This window comes from Lynx rufus, unplaced genomic scaffold (genome assembly GCF_022079265.1).
Source record: "Lynx rufus isolate CCGP_SWC_20201006 ecotype Redwood Valley unplaced genomic scaffold, mLynRuf1.p SCAF_6, whole genome shotgun sequence".
Lineage (NCBI taxonomy): Eukaryota > Metazoa > Chordata > Mammalia > Carnivora > Felidae > Lynx > Lynx rufus.
In genome coordinates this window covers 57149403-57162505 of record NW_025814878.1, presented here as the reverse complement: position 1 = coordinate 57162505, position 13103 = coordinate 57149403, and the positions used below count along the sequence as shown (strand labels likewise).

At 50.9% G+C, this 13103-nt stretch overlaps 1 protein-coding gene across 1 annotated transcript; it reads left to right on the top strand.

The window, feature by feature from the left end:
• The first annotated feature begins 7293 nt into the window (after positions 1-7293).
• On the top strand, positions 7294-8625 carry POU3F2 (POU class 3 homeobox 2). The gene has a single exon (XM_047101190.1). The coding sequence runs from the start codon at positions 7294-7296 to the stop codon at positions 8623-8625; it is 1332 nt and encodes a 443-aa protein (XP_046957146.1).
• Positions 8626-13103: the final 4478 nt, after the last annotated feature.

The window sequence follows — 13103 nt, the reverse complement described above, 5'->3', positions numbered from 1 at the left end:
CTGGTGCATTCCGTCCGCTCCAGCAGTAACCTGCTTGGCTGTTCCCTGCGGGGCTGGATACCCCCTCCCCTTGCTAGGTGCCCGGATCCTTCGGGCCTCTCTCCTCAAGCCCACTGTCAGCTCTCCCGGGAAGGGGTGCCAGGCCCCGGGCGGCACTTTTATTTTGGCTGAGAGGAGAGAACGCTGCTCCCAGGCCCGAAGAAGGCGAACTGAGCCCTTCTGTTTGGATTTCCCTCCTCGCTATAGCAACCAGCAGCATCCGGACAAAAATGCGCCCTCCCTGGACAATGGCCCGGCCTCCCGCTTCTCGCCCTCGTCTTCCTCCACCGGATCGCAGCCAGGACCTGCCTAGGAGCTCAGTGGCTCAGTGGCAGGGAACGCCCCCACCCCCATCCTGCTCTGTTCCCTAGCAGTCCCTCCCGAGGTCAGGCCAGGGCGCTGGGACGCCGGCGCAGCCCCTTCTCCCTACCCCTGCTGATCCCCCACGCAGGCCGAGGCCGGGACACAGAACCTCCTGGCAGAGCTCGGGAGCTCCCACAGCGGAGTTCTCCGCGGGATTGTGTGGGTGGTTAGATGGTCCTGAGTAGCACAAACTCCAGCTTTCTTTCAGGGTTAAGAAAACAATTATTAGTATAATGCACAAAGCAGACTACTCCCTCCCTCCCGCCCCCCCCCCATCCGCACACATTCACATTCACGTAAATATAAGCATCCTAAACCACGATCCTAGGCATGATCTCTGACTTTCTTTCACTCTCCCAAGGTTAATTAGGTTCCCTTCCACGAACCGAGCTCCGCGCCTATTCATTATTCTCTCCCTCTGACCTAGGGCGTTAATATGATCAGGCCTGTGACTCGGCCGTGTCCTGTTTTCCTATTTTGCATTTAATGCTGGGACCCGGCTGCCCCAGATTACCATCGAAAACTCGAAGGAAAGACAAGAGGAGTGAACTGTTCTCAATGCTCTAACCTGCCTAGACCTTTGCTTTCTGCGTCGTTTTCCGGACAATGCCACCCTTTACATCTCCGGGACCCACGTTTTGAAAACCTCCCTTTAAAAAAATAGTCATCCCTAACTTTATTAAGTCGAAAAGTGCCTAGAATGACAGATCTAAAAACTCAGAAAGCCAGGAGGAAGTCTTGGCCCACAGCTAATACCGCTGTGATTAACTGCCCTTAAGAAAAACTTCGCTCCCGCGCATCATCCCTCCCCCGCTGAATGCGGTCCCCCGGACACTAACAACACGATTGTTAAGTGCATTCGTACAATTTAGAAGGGATTTACATTCCTGATCTGTGCAGCCAGAATAAGAAAACCGAAGTCCAGCCTCAACCAAATGCAGTCTTGTTTCCCCCAGCGATCGAAACCCAGCCCTAGCTGTTGGACGCCGCACCAGTGCAATTGCTAAGGACGCCCTTTCACTGCGCCTCTGCGCAGGTGTGTGTCCGTGCTCTCACCCCTTGCCTTTCGCTTCTCAAATTATTCCAGAGCATAAGAAAGGGAACGGACTGCGGCAAGAGCTTTATTTTTAAATGCTTTAGAGCTAAGGAGGTTTGTGGGAAATCCCTTTAACTTATCAGAGTTGTCATTCCCTCCTGGTAGTCAGCTATCCACCTGCTTTAAGGCGGCGGCGGGGGGGGGGGGGGGGGGGGGAGGGGGGAAGGGCAGGGGCGGAGGGGGGCTGGTGGAGGGGGTGGAGGTGGGCACCCTCAGGCTCCATTGCTAGGAAGTCATTAGTCCTTTAAAAGCAAAATTTCAGGAAAGGAACTAGGAGCCACCAATCACCTCCTGTTCTGTTCCTGATATTTCAATATAAACAAGCTGTATTAACTCCAAATAGAATTTATCTCGTGCACTGATGGAATGTGTCCTTTATGCTTTCTCCCCTGTAAGGCCTCATATTCACCACTCAAAATTTAGCAGTCTTCCTTTGATAAATTACTCAAAGTAATCCCTGAAACAGCTAGACTGCCTGGGTGATGTGGTTTTAGAAGTCTTCAAACCGTGCCTGTCTATAAAATATTCACTTGCGGACTACAAAGGGGGGATCATTTTTAATGACAAGATTCAGAACTGGGAGTAAAGGGGGAAGAGATTAATATCCATGAATTCAAATAATTTCATTTCAAATACTGAACTTAGAACTTAGAACATTATATCTCACTGGTTTACACAGTAGTGAAGAATCATTGGTATATGAGGTATGGACAAACATAGAGTTGCCAAGCATATGAAGAATGGGAGTTTCCACTTTCAGAAAACTTTTCCTTCTTCAAGACCATTCATGACATAGAGCCAGATGCACATTTAGAAACTTGTAAAATACATGTATAGGCAGTAATTCATATAAATATGAGATTTTTAAAATTGTGGTGACAGTGTGCTGCTACATAATTAAAGATATTAATTTCTGTTGTTTTTTTTTAAGAAGCTAAATGTTTATTGTGTCTCTCATAAGGACTGGCAACTTGAAAATGCATTTTCCATGCTCTTTATGAATGCATCCCCAAGACTGCAGTTCTTGAAGCTTTCAGGAGGTTTTCATTAAAGCAGCCAGCTGCCTCTTTGTGTGGATTGGCTGTTTAAAGCTGTAGCTCTGAGGTGGGAGCCTCAGTTTTGACATTCTGTAGGCCCTTAGCAAAGAAGTTCCATTCGAATGTGGGGGAGCTCTCAAATGAAACGTCATCTGGGGGGCCAGCAGGAGAGCAGAAAGCACAGGAATGAAGGGCTGGGACACAGGAGGAGGAAAGAGGGAAGGAAGGGGGAAAGGAGGGGGGGGAGGGAGGGAGGAGTGGGAAAAGAAGAGATTCAAACAACCCTCCTCCAAGGAGGATACATTTAAAAGGAGACACCAAACGGCAATTTTATCCAAGTTTAAGCCAGTTGCCACCTCCTAAGAAATTTCCCTGTTTCCTGATTTTTATTATCATGAGACTACCTAAATAAGAAATAAATTAAGATCTATCAAATGAATACCATCTCTCTATTTTAATAACTGTGCCTTTCAGCACAGTGTGTGGGGATGGTTATGGGTGTTTTTTCTGCCAAGTCCTGGTACAGAGAAATAAATAAATGTTTTTGTTTTTGTTTTACCTATAGTGTGAGTGTGTTTAGTAGATGAATGAGTTAATAAATTAGAGTTCAAGTTAGAGAGCATGGACTGATACCATTACTGTTATTCAAGTGAAGACTTTGGGGGCCATGGGTTAAGGGGCCAGGCCCAGCTCACTCTTTTGAGGAGTGTGACAGGGTGGAGATAAATAGGGGTCTTTTCGGTTACGTTCGGATACGTTGAGTTGTTTCCTCTCCACGCAGAGCACCCGGGCAAGAGGGAGTCCGCACTATTTCTTCAAACCAGTCCAGGTCAGGATACCCACAGAGTACAGCCCTTCCTGGGACCTAAGGGAAGGGCCCAGGCTAGCGCCGCTGCCTGCATCTCTTCTTAGGGTGCCTCAAGTCTGTTCTCGCTGAAAGGGCCCAGGGGACCCTGCAGCCGCCCCCAGGCAGCGAGGCCCGCTCGAACAGCCTGCTCAGCCATTGTCCTAGCAAGTGATCTCAGAGAGCTGTGCTGGAGTGAGGGAGATATCAAGACACCTTGTCAGTTCAAAGCATTTTAGGGTTGTTTGAAATCCTCTCCACGTCAACGTAAGCAGCCTCAGTATTTGAACAGCTGCTTTGAACAGTGAAAGGGAATGAGCTGAATCAAAACCTGGAGGTGTCTCCCCGAGACACCTTCAACGCGCTTTTATGCGGGTTGGAGAAAGGCAGGCAGACCTGCAGACTCTGCCCTGGCCGGGTCAGCCGCAAGAAAAAGGCGCCCACGACGGTGGGGGTGGCGGGGGAGGGAAGATGAAGAAGCCCCCATCTGGAGCTAAAACCCCGGAGAGTCTCGGTTCCCGGAGCCCCAGGGAAGAGTCGCGCCGGGAGACAGACAGGAAGCCGAGGCTACTCTGGACCCGGCGTTCGCGCCAGCCGGGCCTCCGGCGACAAGCAGGGAGGCGGGGGAAGCGCGGGGGGGAGGTGGTACACAGAGCCCTGGTGCGCGCCCAGCCCTGCCCGCCCGGCGATTGGCCCGGCTCCGAGGTTGGGGGTGGGGTGCGGAGGCTGAGGCCCAGGGGTTGGGCATTGCTTTGTGTACTCCCGGGGATTTATTGGGTGTATTAATCCGGGAGAACTACCCCGCTTGCCCTGTTGAGAACGTTCTGGCTCCAACGTCGGCCAGCAAAATGGGGGCGGGCGGGTGGGGGCGGAGTGGAGTAGAGACCCGGGACCTCTACGTGGGATGGATATCAGAGTCCCAGTGAAGTCCCTTTACAGACAGGAAGTTTTGATGTACACGTGCAGCATATTCTTGCCCCCACTCCGCAACCGAGCGCCCAAAGCCTGGGGTTGAGGGGAGGCGGCAGAAGAAGAGGCAGGTGGAGAGACCTTTAAACTGACTCCGAGCCCGGCCGCCTCGGCTTTCTCAGAGATGTCTGGAAACCCTGTCTTCTCTTCAGTGTATCACCCCACGGGCTGCAGAGGGCCTTGTCCCTTGAGAAATGTGAAATCAAATCCAGAGAAAAGCAGACACCTGCCCTGAAAGGGCGAAGGGGGGGTGAGCTGCTGAGTATTCGGACACTGCCCTTCCTGGCGGCTGGATTCCTCCATCTGGGGATCTCTGAGTTCTCCGAGCTGGGAGGCGGAGGGGGGGGGGGTGTGCAGAGGGCTGAGGCCCGCCTGGATGGGACGCTGCTGGCACGCCGCCCGTGCGCTCCCAAAGCCCCAGGAGAGCCGCGCGCCCAGCGCCGGGAACTCCGGGCCGCTGTCGTGAGGAGGCGGTCCTGCCCGCCGCCCAGCCCCTTCGCTCCCTGTTGAGAAGCCTCCAGCGCCAGCCGCCGAGTCTGCGCGCTCCGAGGCTAGGACTTTTTCATTTTTTCCTAACCGGGCAAAGTTACGGGATTCCTAGCAGCCCCCAGGCGCGCGGCTGCAGTGGCTCCGCGCTTGCGCTGGGACTGAGCGCCACTCCGTGTGTGTCCTCGCCTTGCCGCGCGGGTGCGCGCGTGGGGGGAAGCAGGTCCGTCCTGTTGGCGGCCTGTGGGTTCGCCCCTCCCCTAACCATTTCTCTCTCCCACACACACGCTCATAAACACAGGGCACGTGGAAATTCTCAGCCAAAGCGCCTTGCCCGGGCGGGTGCTCAACGTGGTGATTTATAAACAACTCAGCCACTCCCCAAAGAGCTCGTTCCTCGTTAGTCATGATGAATTCTCTGGCCCGCTCCACTTTGCTGTCTAGATTAAGATGCTCGGAGGCCCCAAAGTGCTCCCCTTGAGCGTTGTTTTGGCTTCCTTTACAAATCCACCACCCCCGGCAGCGCCAGCGCTACAACGCACAGGGCCAAGGGTGAGAGGTGGGGACGAAAGTCACTTTCCCTGGGGTCTTTTTTTCTTTTCCCGGCAGCAACTTTTGATTCTCTTGGCAGTGTCCGCGCCCTTCACTTGGCCCTGCGTGGTGGTCCCGCTGCTGCAGGCAGGGTCCGCGCCTGAGTCTCTCCCACCAGGCTCGCAGGCTCCTAAGCCCGCGGCAGGCACCTGCTCCCGGTGGCTAGGGAACTGACCAAGCGACGCGCTCGCGCCCAGTAGAGCGGCGCCGCGGTGTACTCTCCCGCAGTCTTGCTCTGGAGTTCACGGCTGAAGGCTAAGCTGGAGCTTAGCCAGCGAGCGCCCGAGAGCTGAGTTAGACCAGCCCCACCCGCTGGCGTCCGTAGAAGTTACTAATTAGGAAGATTCCCCTAGCATCAGCCCATTTTCCTTCACACACCGTTCCTCCCTTTGGAAGCAGCTAACGGAAAAGTTGTATCGAGAAGAGCCAGCCGCACAGGCAAGCGCGCACACAGCTCCGCGTCTCGGCTTCCCGGAGCGGCCCTGGGTGCCGCCACCGCACCCGGAGGCTGAGCACCCCTTGCCAGCGCTTCTGTGGCCTCACACAGGGCAAAGGTCTTCCCGCCTAGACTCCTGGTTTTTCTAAGCCAAAAACTGCGCGCGCCCCAGTGTGTTAGTTAATCTGACAGACTTTATGAGTTTTGTTTTGTTTTCGGTCCAGGCCGCTGCGCTGTCAGAGCAGGCAGTTCCGCGCCTGTACAGGAGTTTCTCACTAGTGGATGAGCGCAGGCTAAGCCTGCCTCTCATGGGGTCCTCTCGCCCAGGGGCTGGGAGACAACTGGGCTTGGAACCTAAAAGGAAGGGAGCCTGTGCTAGCGGCGGGATGGAAGGGAGGGAAAGGACCTTTATTTGGGGGCAAAAGTGTCCGCACATCCTGAAGCAAAAAGCACGTGGACATTGAAATTCTATCCGTGGGGGTAAAGGAGACTTCAACAGGGGGACAAGTCTGGCTTCTGACTCTTGGTTTAAGAAACGCTGGTGTGTGTGTGTGTGTGTGTGTGTGTGTGTGTGTGTGTGTGTCCCAAGGTGAATAAAAACGGGACTACCCCTGGCTCCTGCGACTCAGCTTTTCTTTTTCTCTCTCCTTCTTCACCCCCAACCCCAGCCCTAACAGGAAGAGAAGGTAGACCAACACACCCCCCCCCCCGCCACCACAACCCCCACACACCCAAGTCTTCCAAGTGGCTGTGGTCGAAAGAGGACTGAGGCTGCCCCCCGCCCCCCACCATCAGCACCCCCCCCCCCACCGCGCGCACCGCGCGTCTGCTAGGGAGACAGATGGGGGGCGGGGCCCATCCAAGAGGGGCGGAGGAGCCCCGGGGTTGGAGAGCTGGGGTGGTGAGAACTAAGAGAATCTGAATTGGGTGGAGAGGGGGGACTGGAGGAGGGCTGAGAGGACTCGGCGCCCGGGGGGGAGGAGGAGGGGGCAGCTCTACGCCAATCAGTGGCGCCGGCCTGGGAGGTTGCTAGCGGTATCCACGTAAATCAAAGGGCGCGGAGCCAATGGGAGGGGGCGGAGGGGGCGGGGCCCAGGCGCGTGCCGCTGCGAGCTGGCGCTGCCAAGAGAGCGGGAGAGAGCTGGAGAGAGCAGGGAGAGGGGGGAGCGCGGAGCTAGTCAGAGAGTGAGCGAGAGCAAGAAGGAGGGAGAGGAGGAGAAAGAGAGCGAGGGCGGGCGGGAGGCGGCGGCGGCAGCAGCAGTAATAGCAGGAGCAGCAACAGAAGGCGTCGGAGCGGGCGTCGGAGCTGCCCGCTGGGGGAGAGAGAGAGGAGAGAGAAAGAGAGCGAGCGAGCAGAGGAGCCCGAGGCAAAAAAGTAACTGTCAAATGCGCGGCTCCTTTAACCGGAGCGCTCAGTCCGGCTCCGAGAGTCATGGCGACCGCAGCGTCTAACCACTACAGCCTGCTCACCTCCAGCGCCTCCATCGTGCACGCCGAGCCGCCGGGCGGCATGCAGCAGGGCGCGGGGGGCTACCGCGAGGCTCAGAGCCTGGTGCAGGGCGACTACGGCGCGCTGCAGAGCAACGGGCACCCGCTCAGCCACGCTCACCAGTGGATCACCGCGCTGTCCCACGGCGGCGGCGGCGGGGGCGGTGGCGGCGGCGGCGGGGGCGGGGGCGGCGGCGGGGGCGGCGGCGACGGCTCCCCATGGTCCACCAGCCCCCTGGGCCAGCCGGACATCAAGCCTTCGGTGGTGGTACAGCAGGGCGGCCGCGGCGACGAGCTGCACGGGCCAGGCGCCCTGCAGCAGCAGCACCAGCAGCAGCAACAGCAGCAGCAACAGCAGCAGCAGCAACAACAACAGCAGCAGCAACAGCAGCGGCCGCCGCATCTGGTGCACCACGCCGCCAACCACCACCCGGGGCCCGGGGCATGGCGGAGCGCCGCGGCTGCAGCGCACCTCCCGCCCTCCATGGGAGCGTCCAACGGCGGTTTGCTCTACTCGCAGCCCAGCTTCACGGTGAACGGCATGCTGGGCGCCGGCGGGCAGCCGGCGGGGCTGCACCACCACGGCCTGCGGGACGCGCACGACGAGCCGCACCACGCCGACCACCACCCTCACCCGCACTCGCACCCGCATCAGCAGCCGCCGCCGCCGCCGCCCCCGCAGGGCCCGCCGGGCCACCCCGGCGCGCACCACGACCCGCACTCGGACGAGGACACGCCGACCTCGGATGACCTGGAGCAGTTCGCCAAGCAGTTCAAGCAGCGCCGGATCAAACTGGGATTTACCCAAGCGGACGTGGGGCTGGCGCTGGGCACCCTGTACGGCAACGTGTTCTCGCAGACCACCATCTGCAGGTTTGAGGCCCTGCAGCTGAGCTTCAAGAACATGTGCAAGCTGAAGCCTTTGTTGAACAAGTGGTTGGAGGAGGCGGACTCGTCCTCGGGCAGCCCCACGAGCATAGACAAGATCGCAGCGCAGGGGCGCAAGAGGAAAAAGCGGACCTCCATCGAGGTGAGCGTCAAGGGGGCTCTGGAGAGCCATTTCCTCAAATGCCCCAAGCCCTCGGCCCAGGAGATCACCTCCCTCGCGGACAGCTTACAGCTGGAGAAGGAGGTGGTGAGAGTTTGGTTTTGTAACAGGAGACAGAAAGAGAAAAGGATGACCCCTCCCGGAGGGACTCTGCCGGGCGCCGAGGATGTGTACGGGGGGAGTAGGGACACGCCACCACACCACGGGGTGCAGACGCCCGTCCAGTGAACTCGAGCGGGGGGAGGGGCAGAGCGCGGGGCTCCCCCTCCCCTACGGTCCACGGCCCTTTCCCGGCCCCCTTGTTCCCTCTCTAACTTCTGATTGTTCTTTTTATTTTAATTATTATTTCCCCGTCCCTTAAAAAGAAAAAAATAATAAGGAAAGCAACTAAGGCACTGGACTATCCTTTAAACGGTAGCAGGTGTAATGATGTGTTTTGACCTTTACAGGCTAGTACCCAGGCAATGGAGTGGAGTGTCTCATAGAGAGAGTGAGGAGAGAGTGTGTAATAGAGAGAGAGAGAGAGAGAGAGAGAGAGAAGGAGAGATGGCAAGCACTGAGTTAAATACCTGGCAAAACTAAATAAATTACCAAAAAGAAAAAAAAAATCCACCAAACCGTGATAAACACAAAACAGCTTCCTGATGCTCGGAGTTGGCACATGCTCTGCTGTGTTGATTTAATGTGGATCCTCATCAGGAAGGAGGAAAAAATACACATGTTCTTTGATGTAGTCAAAATTTAACCGCATAAATTTGCACTGCAAGAAAATTGAAGTTTACACCAACAAATTCATTGAACGTATTTTTCTTTCTCCCACGGTTAATTTTGAAATTGCCGGGTTTTGTTTTGTTTTGTTTTGTTTTGTTGTTTTATTCAGCAGGGAGAGTTGAAGCCAGCTCTTGGCTACTCTCCATTTCTAACGTTCTTGTGTTGCCCCTTGTTCTTCTTCCTGTTTGTGAACTTTGGTTACCTTCAGGCTCCCCCCAACATTGGTGTAACATTTAGTTGCTTCTTTTACCAAAGCAAAAACGATTGGCTTCATACAAAATAAATAATTCTCTGCTTTCAGGAAACGTGCATGGTCTACCCGCTTTATCCAAGGCAAGAGTCCAGTTTGGAATACAAAAATGAGTCAAGCATTGGTTTTTTTGTGACCAGCCACAAAGTAAACTTCATTTTCAGGCAGTGTTTCTGGGGGAGGTTGTGGAGGGGAGAAAAAGAAAAATCGATAGTGAGTGACTGATTGCTTCATTTTATCAGGCGGGCCCATTGTGAAAGAGCTCAGAGGAAATGTGGAGGTTATAAATGTATTTCCAGAGTCGTCCAACAGAAAGTGGCACTTTGAAGAGAACTAGGGAAATATATATCTTCAGAAACCCCTGTATAGTTCTCTGCCTTCAGTTTTAATAACTTAATTATGAGGAATTATTTGTGCTGAGAGCAGCAGTTAAACTTTGTTCCTCTAATAGCTTTTTTTTTTTTAACATAAAGAAAATAATCTGGGAACTTAATGGTGTATGCAGAGACTTTTTTTTACTGCACAAATACCCATATGCATACAGAGGATATCTCCACTCTAGGCTGGTTTTGTCTTCACTAGCTCATTTGTTTATCAAATCAAATTTAAGGTCCCACACCTTCTTCTCCTATAATTTATCACAGAAAATACCAGTTTAACCTAGACAGCTTTCCCCCCTTCTTTCACTAAGGAAGCCAAATGAACTGGGGGAAAAAAATGCTATTTTCTATCCTTCCTTTTCTCCCTTTGTTAATAGTTTTAAGTGCGCTTTTACCTTATCTTGATGGAAAATGGTTAACTCCCATAACAAAAGACTCTACTGGGAAGTGTAGGTGAAATGAAAAAACTTCTAACTATTGAAAATAAATACCATTAAACTGTGACCGGTTATAATATTTTAAAAAAATAATCAGCACAAAAGGGCGCTAAAAGGGAAAACACTTTTTATTAATCTTAAAAGTTTGGGGCTTTTTTTTTTTCTGGTTAAGTATTAGGCAAATCTTTATTTAAAAAATTAAATTCTCAATACCATAAAATTATGGTTCAGCATCAGATTAGCATTGCACTCCGTAGTTAAGGTTTTAGGAAATATGCTTTATATTGTCTTTTCAAACACCTGTGATTGTTTCATTTTCAATGTTTTTGCAAGATAAATGATGACTTAGAATGGGCATATTTATTTGCCTGTATTTCATTTCCCCCCAACGAATGTCACGAGGAGATGGACACAGAGCTGCTGCTTCGGGCTGTATCACACTGCTTGTTCCTGAGGTGTGGGGACTGGCCTCTAGTGAAGCAATCCAGAGCAGGGCAAATAGCCAATGGTTAAGGGAGGAAATGAATTTTCAGATTCTTATTACCAAGTGGGTAAGGTCAGACGCTGGAGTTCAGGGGACTTGTCTATAGCTCCTCTAACTCTCTTGGGTTTACTAAGAAGAAAGTTACCACTGAACCTTACCACTATGTATATATGTTTAATATCTGTCTTTTGAAATGCAGAAATAGTTTAAATGTTTCTTTGTCTATTTTTCTTTTTTTTTTTAATGCTACCCAGGGAAATATTTTCATATCATTTTTAAGTGGCCTGCCTCAATGTATATTTATTTCTTTTAAAGCAAAAAGGTTCTGGAAACTGTTTTTCTGTAGCTTTAAATGAGTAGATGAGCAAAATCTATATGGGATGTAATTTTTTTGTTCAGTCTCTTTAAAAATACTTTGTTTTGGTACATTTGGTTGTGCTTGTGGGGAAAATAAAAACGCAGAGATCCTTATATATTTATGTTAAAGTAATATTTTATTATCTACATAAAACAGAAATGCACAATACCTTCATAGTTTGTTCTAATTATTGAAATATCTTTATTTTATTTTTAAAGATAGTGCCAAGTTTTAAGGGGGGGGAAACCCTAGACCTTATACTGACTGAGTTGAGTTGTGTGTAAAATACTTCCCTTCCTTTATACTTCATAAAGTTTTGGAATAAATTTTATGCGTATACTGCCAGGTTTCATGTTTATAACTTTCAGAGCTTTTTTGTTTGTTTGTTTTTAAGAGAGACTACTGTTCTGATTCTACTTCACTTTTCTTTGCAAAAAACTATCAGTCCCAGACCTTTCAGTCACTGTGCCCATAGCACTAATTTGAAATGGTCATTGGGTTTGAGTTCTGATTCGTTTGCCATTTCAGTGTCCAACAGAGAGATGTTTGTCCCCTTTAAATATATGCAGATATCCCTACATCTTCTTTCCAGGTTACCTTTACCTTAACTGATTGTGCTTTTTTGGAGAGCATCAATCAACTAGGTGGACTTTAATCTTTACCCACTTGTCCTCACATAATTTGGGATCTAAAAGAGCAAAGCTTAGTTAAGGGTATTATTCTTTTTAATAATTAACAAATATCTTCCAACAAAGAGTAACTCTGACAATATGCAAGATGTGTGTTTACCGAGTGATTAGAGGTAGGACCTAAATATTATTCCTGTTAGGTTTACAGGGGTGGGTGGGGGGAATGAATTTTGCAATGGTTTATACAATAGTATCTATTTCTCTTCAGGCAAGCAAACAGGCTCTAAAACAGAGAGAGAAAAAAAGAGAGAAGAATGTATGGGAGAGACTCAGGCTGTGATGCTAATAACAGATTGTTTCAGATAGTCTCCTATGGAGCATTATACTTACCAAAATCAGTTTTAAGGTTAGTGGAAAATCCAAGCAGTGTTGGGTTGGTTTACAAGTTTGCTGATATATTTGGAGTGCTCCTTGAAACACTGGTTTAAGCATAAATGTCCATTTTGAAAGGTAGTTTCTGGGCTTATTACATCTGATCATCTTTTCTAACTCCTAGTCAATATTACACAGGTCCCAAACAGATTCAGCCAAATGATCTTATCAATAGTCTGAACGAGAAGTGACAGAAAGAAGAAGTGTTTTGTGACCGCAGACATGCTGATGGGTAAAATGTTTAAGCTGGATATAGATTTGAGTTCTGGGTCAATATCCTCCTCCATTGTAGGCAGAAAACAAGCAGCATCTGCCCTCTGCAGGGCATTTTAGTGGACCTTGAGAAGGCGTTTTTTGTTCTTAGCCACAGGGGCTACTGACTGGAAACCATCACGTGTTAAACGGACACGCCATGGTTTTGACCCATGCTTGCCGTTCAGATTAGAAAGCTACTCGGGCACTTTCATTGCCGGTTTGGGGAATGTATTACACGCTAACGTAAAAAACTCTATCACTGCCACTGGGAGACATTTGTGGGGCAGCCATCCCTAAGATGTTGGCTAGCCACAGTGACAAACCCTTTCTTTTCCCCAAAGACAATAATGCAGAACGCGGCCGTCCTGAAAAAGCTCCTGTGTTTCCTCAAAATATGTCACTTTTCAAATTGATGGTGTACGATGGGGGAGAACGGATCATGTGGGAGAGTCGTGTGAAGGTCAGATAGAGGGAATGGCCACAAATAACATTGTGCTTGGCACTTGTAGACATTCTCAGTTCCCATGAAGTTACCTCCTTTATATTTCAGATGGCGGCAACAAAAGCACTCTCCTTCCCCTCCTGCTCCTACCAGTGAAAGCCACACACTGGTTGGCAACACGTTCTGATGAAATGGCTTTCATAAAGGCACTCATCCTTCTATCTTCTTATTTCTCCAAAGCCAACTAATAAAGAGATGCAACAGCAAC

Coding starts and splice junctions, on each gene's coding strand:
- POU3F2 (XM_047101190.1), top strand. CDS start 7,294: ATGGCGACCGCAGCGTCTAACCACTACAGCCTGCTCACCTCCAGCGCC.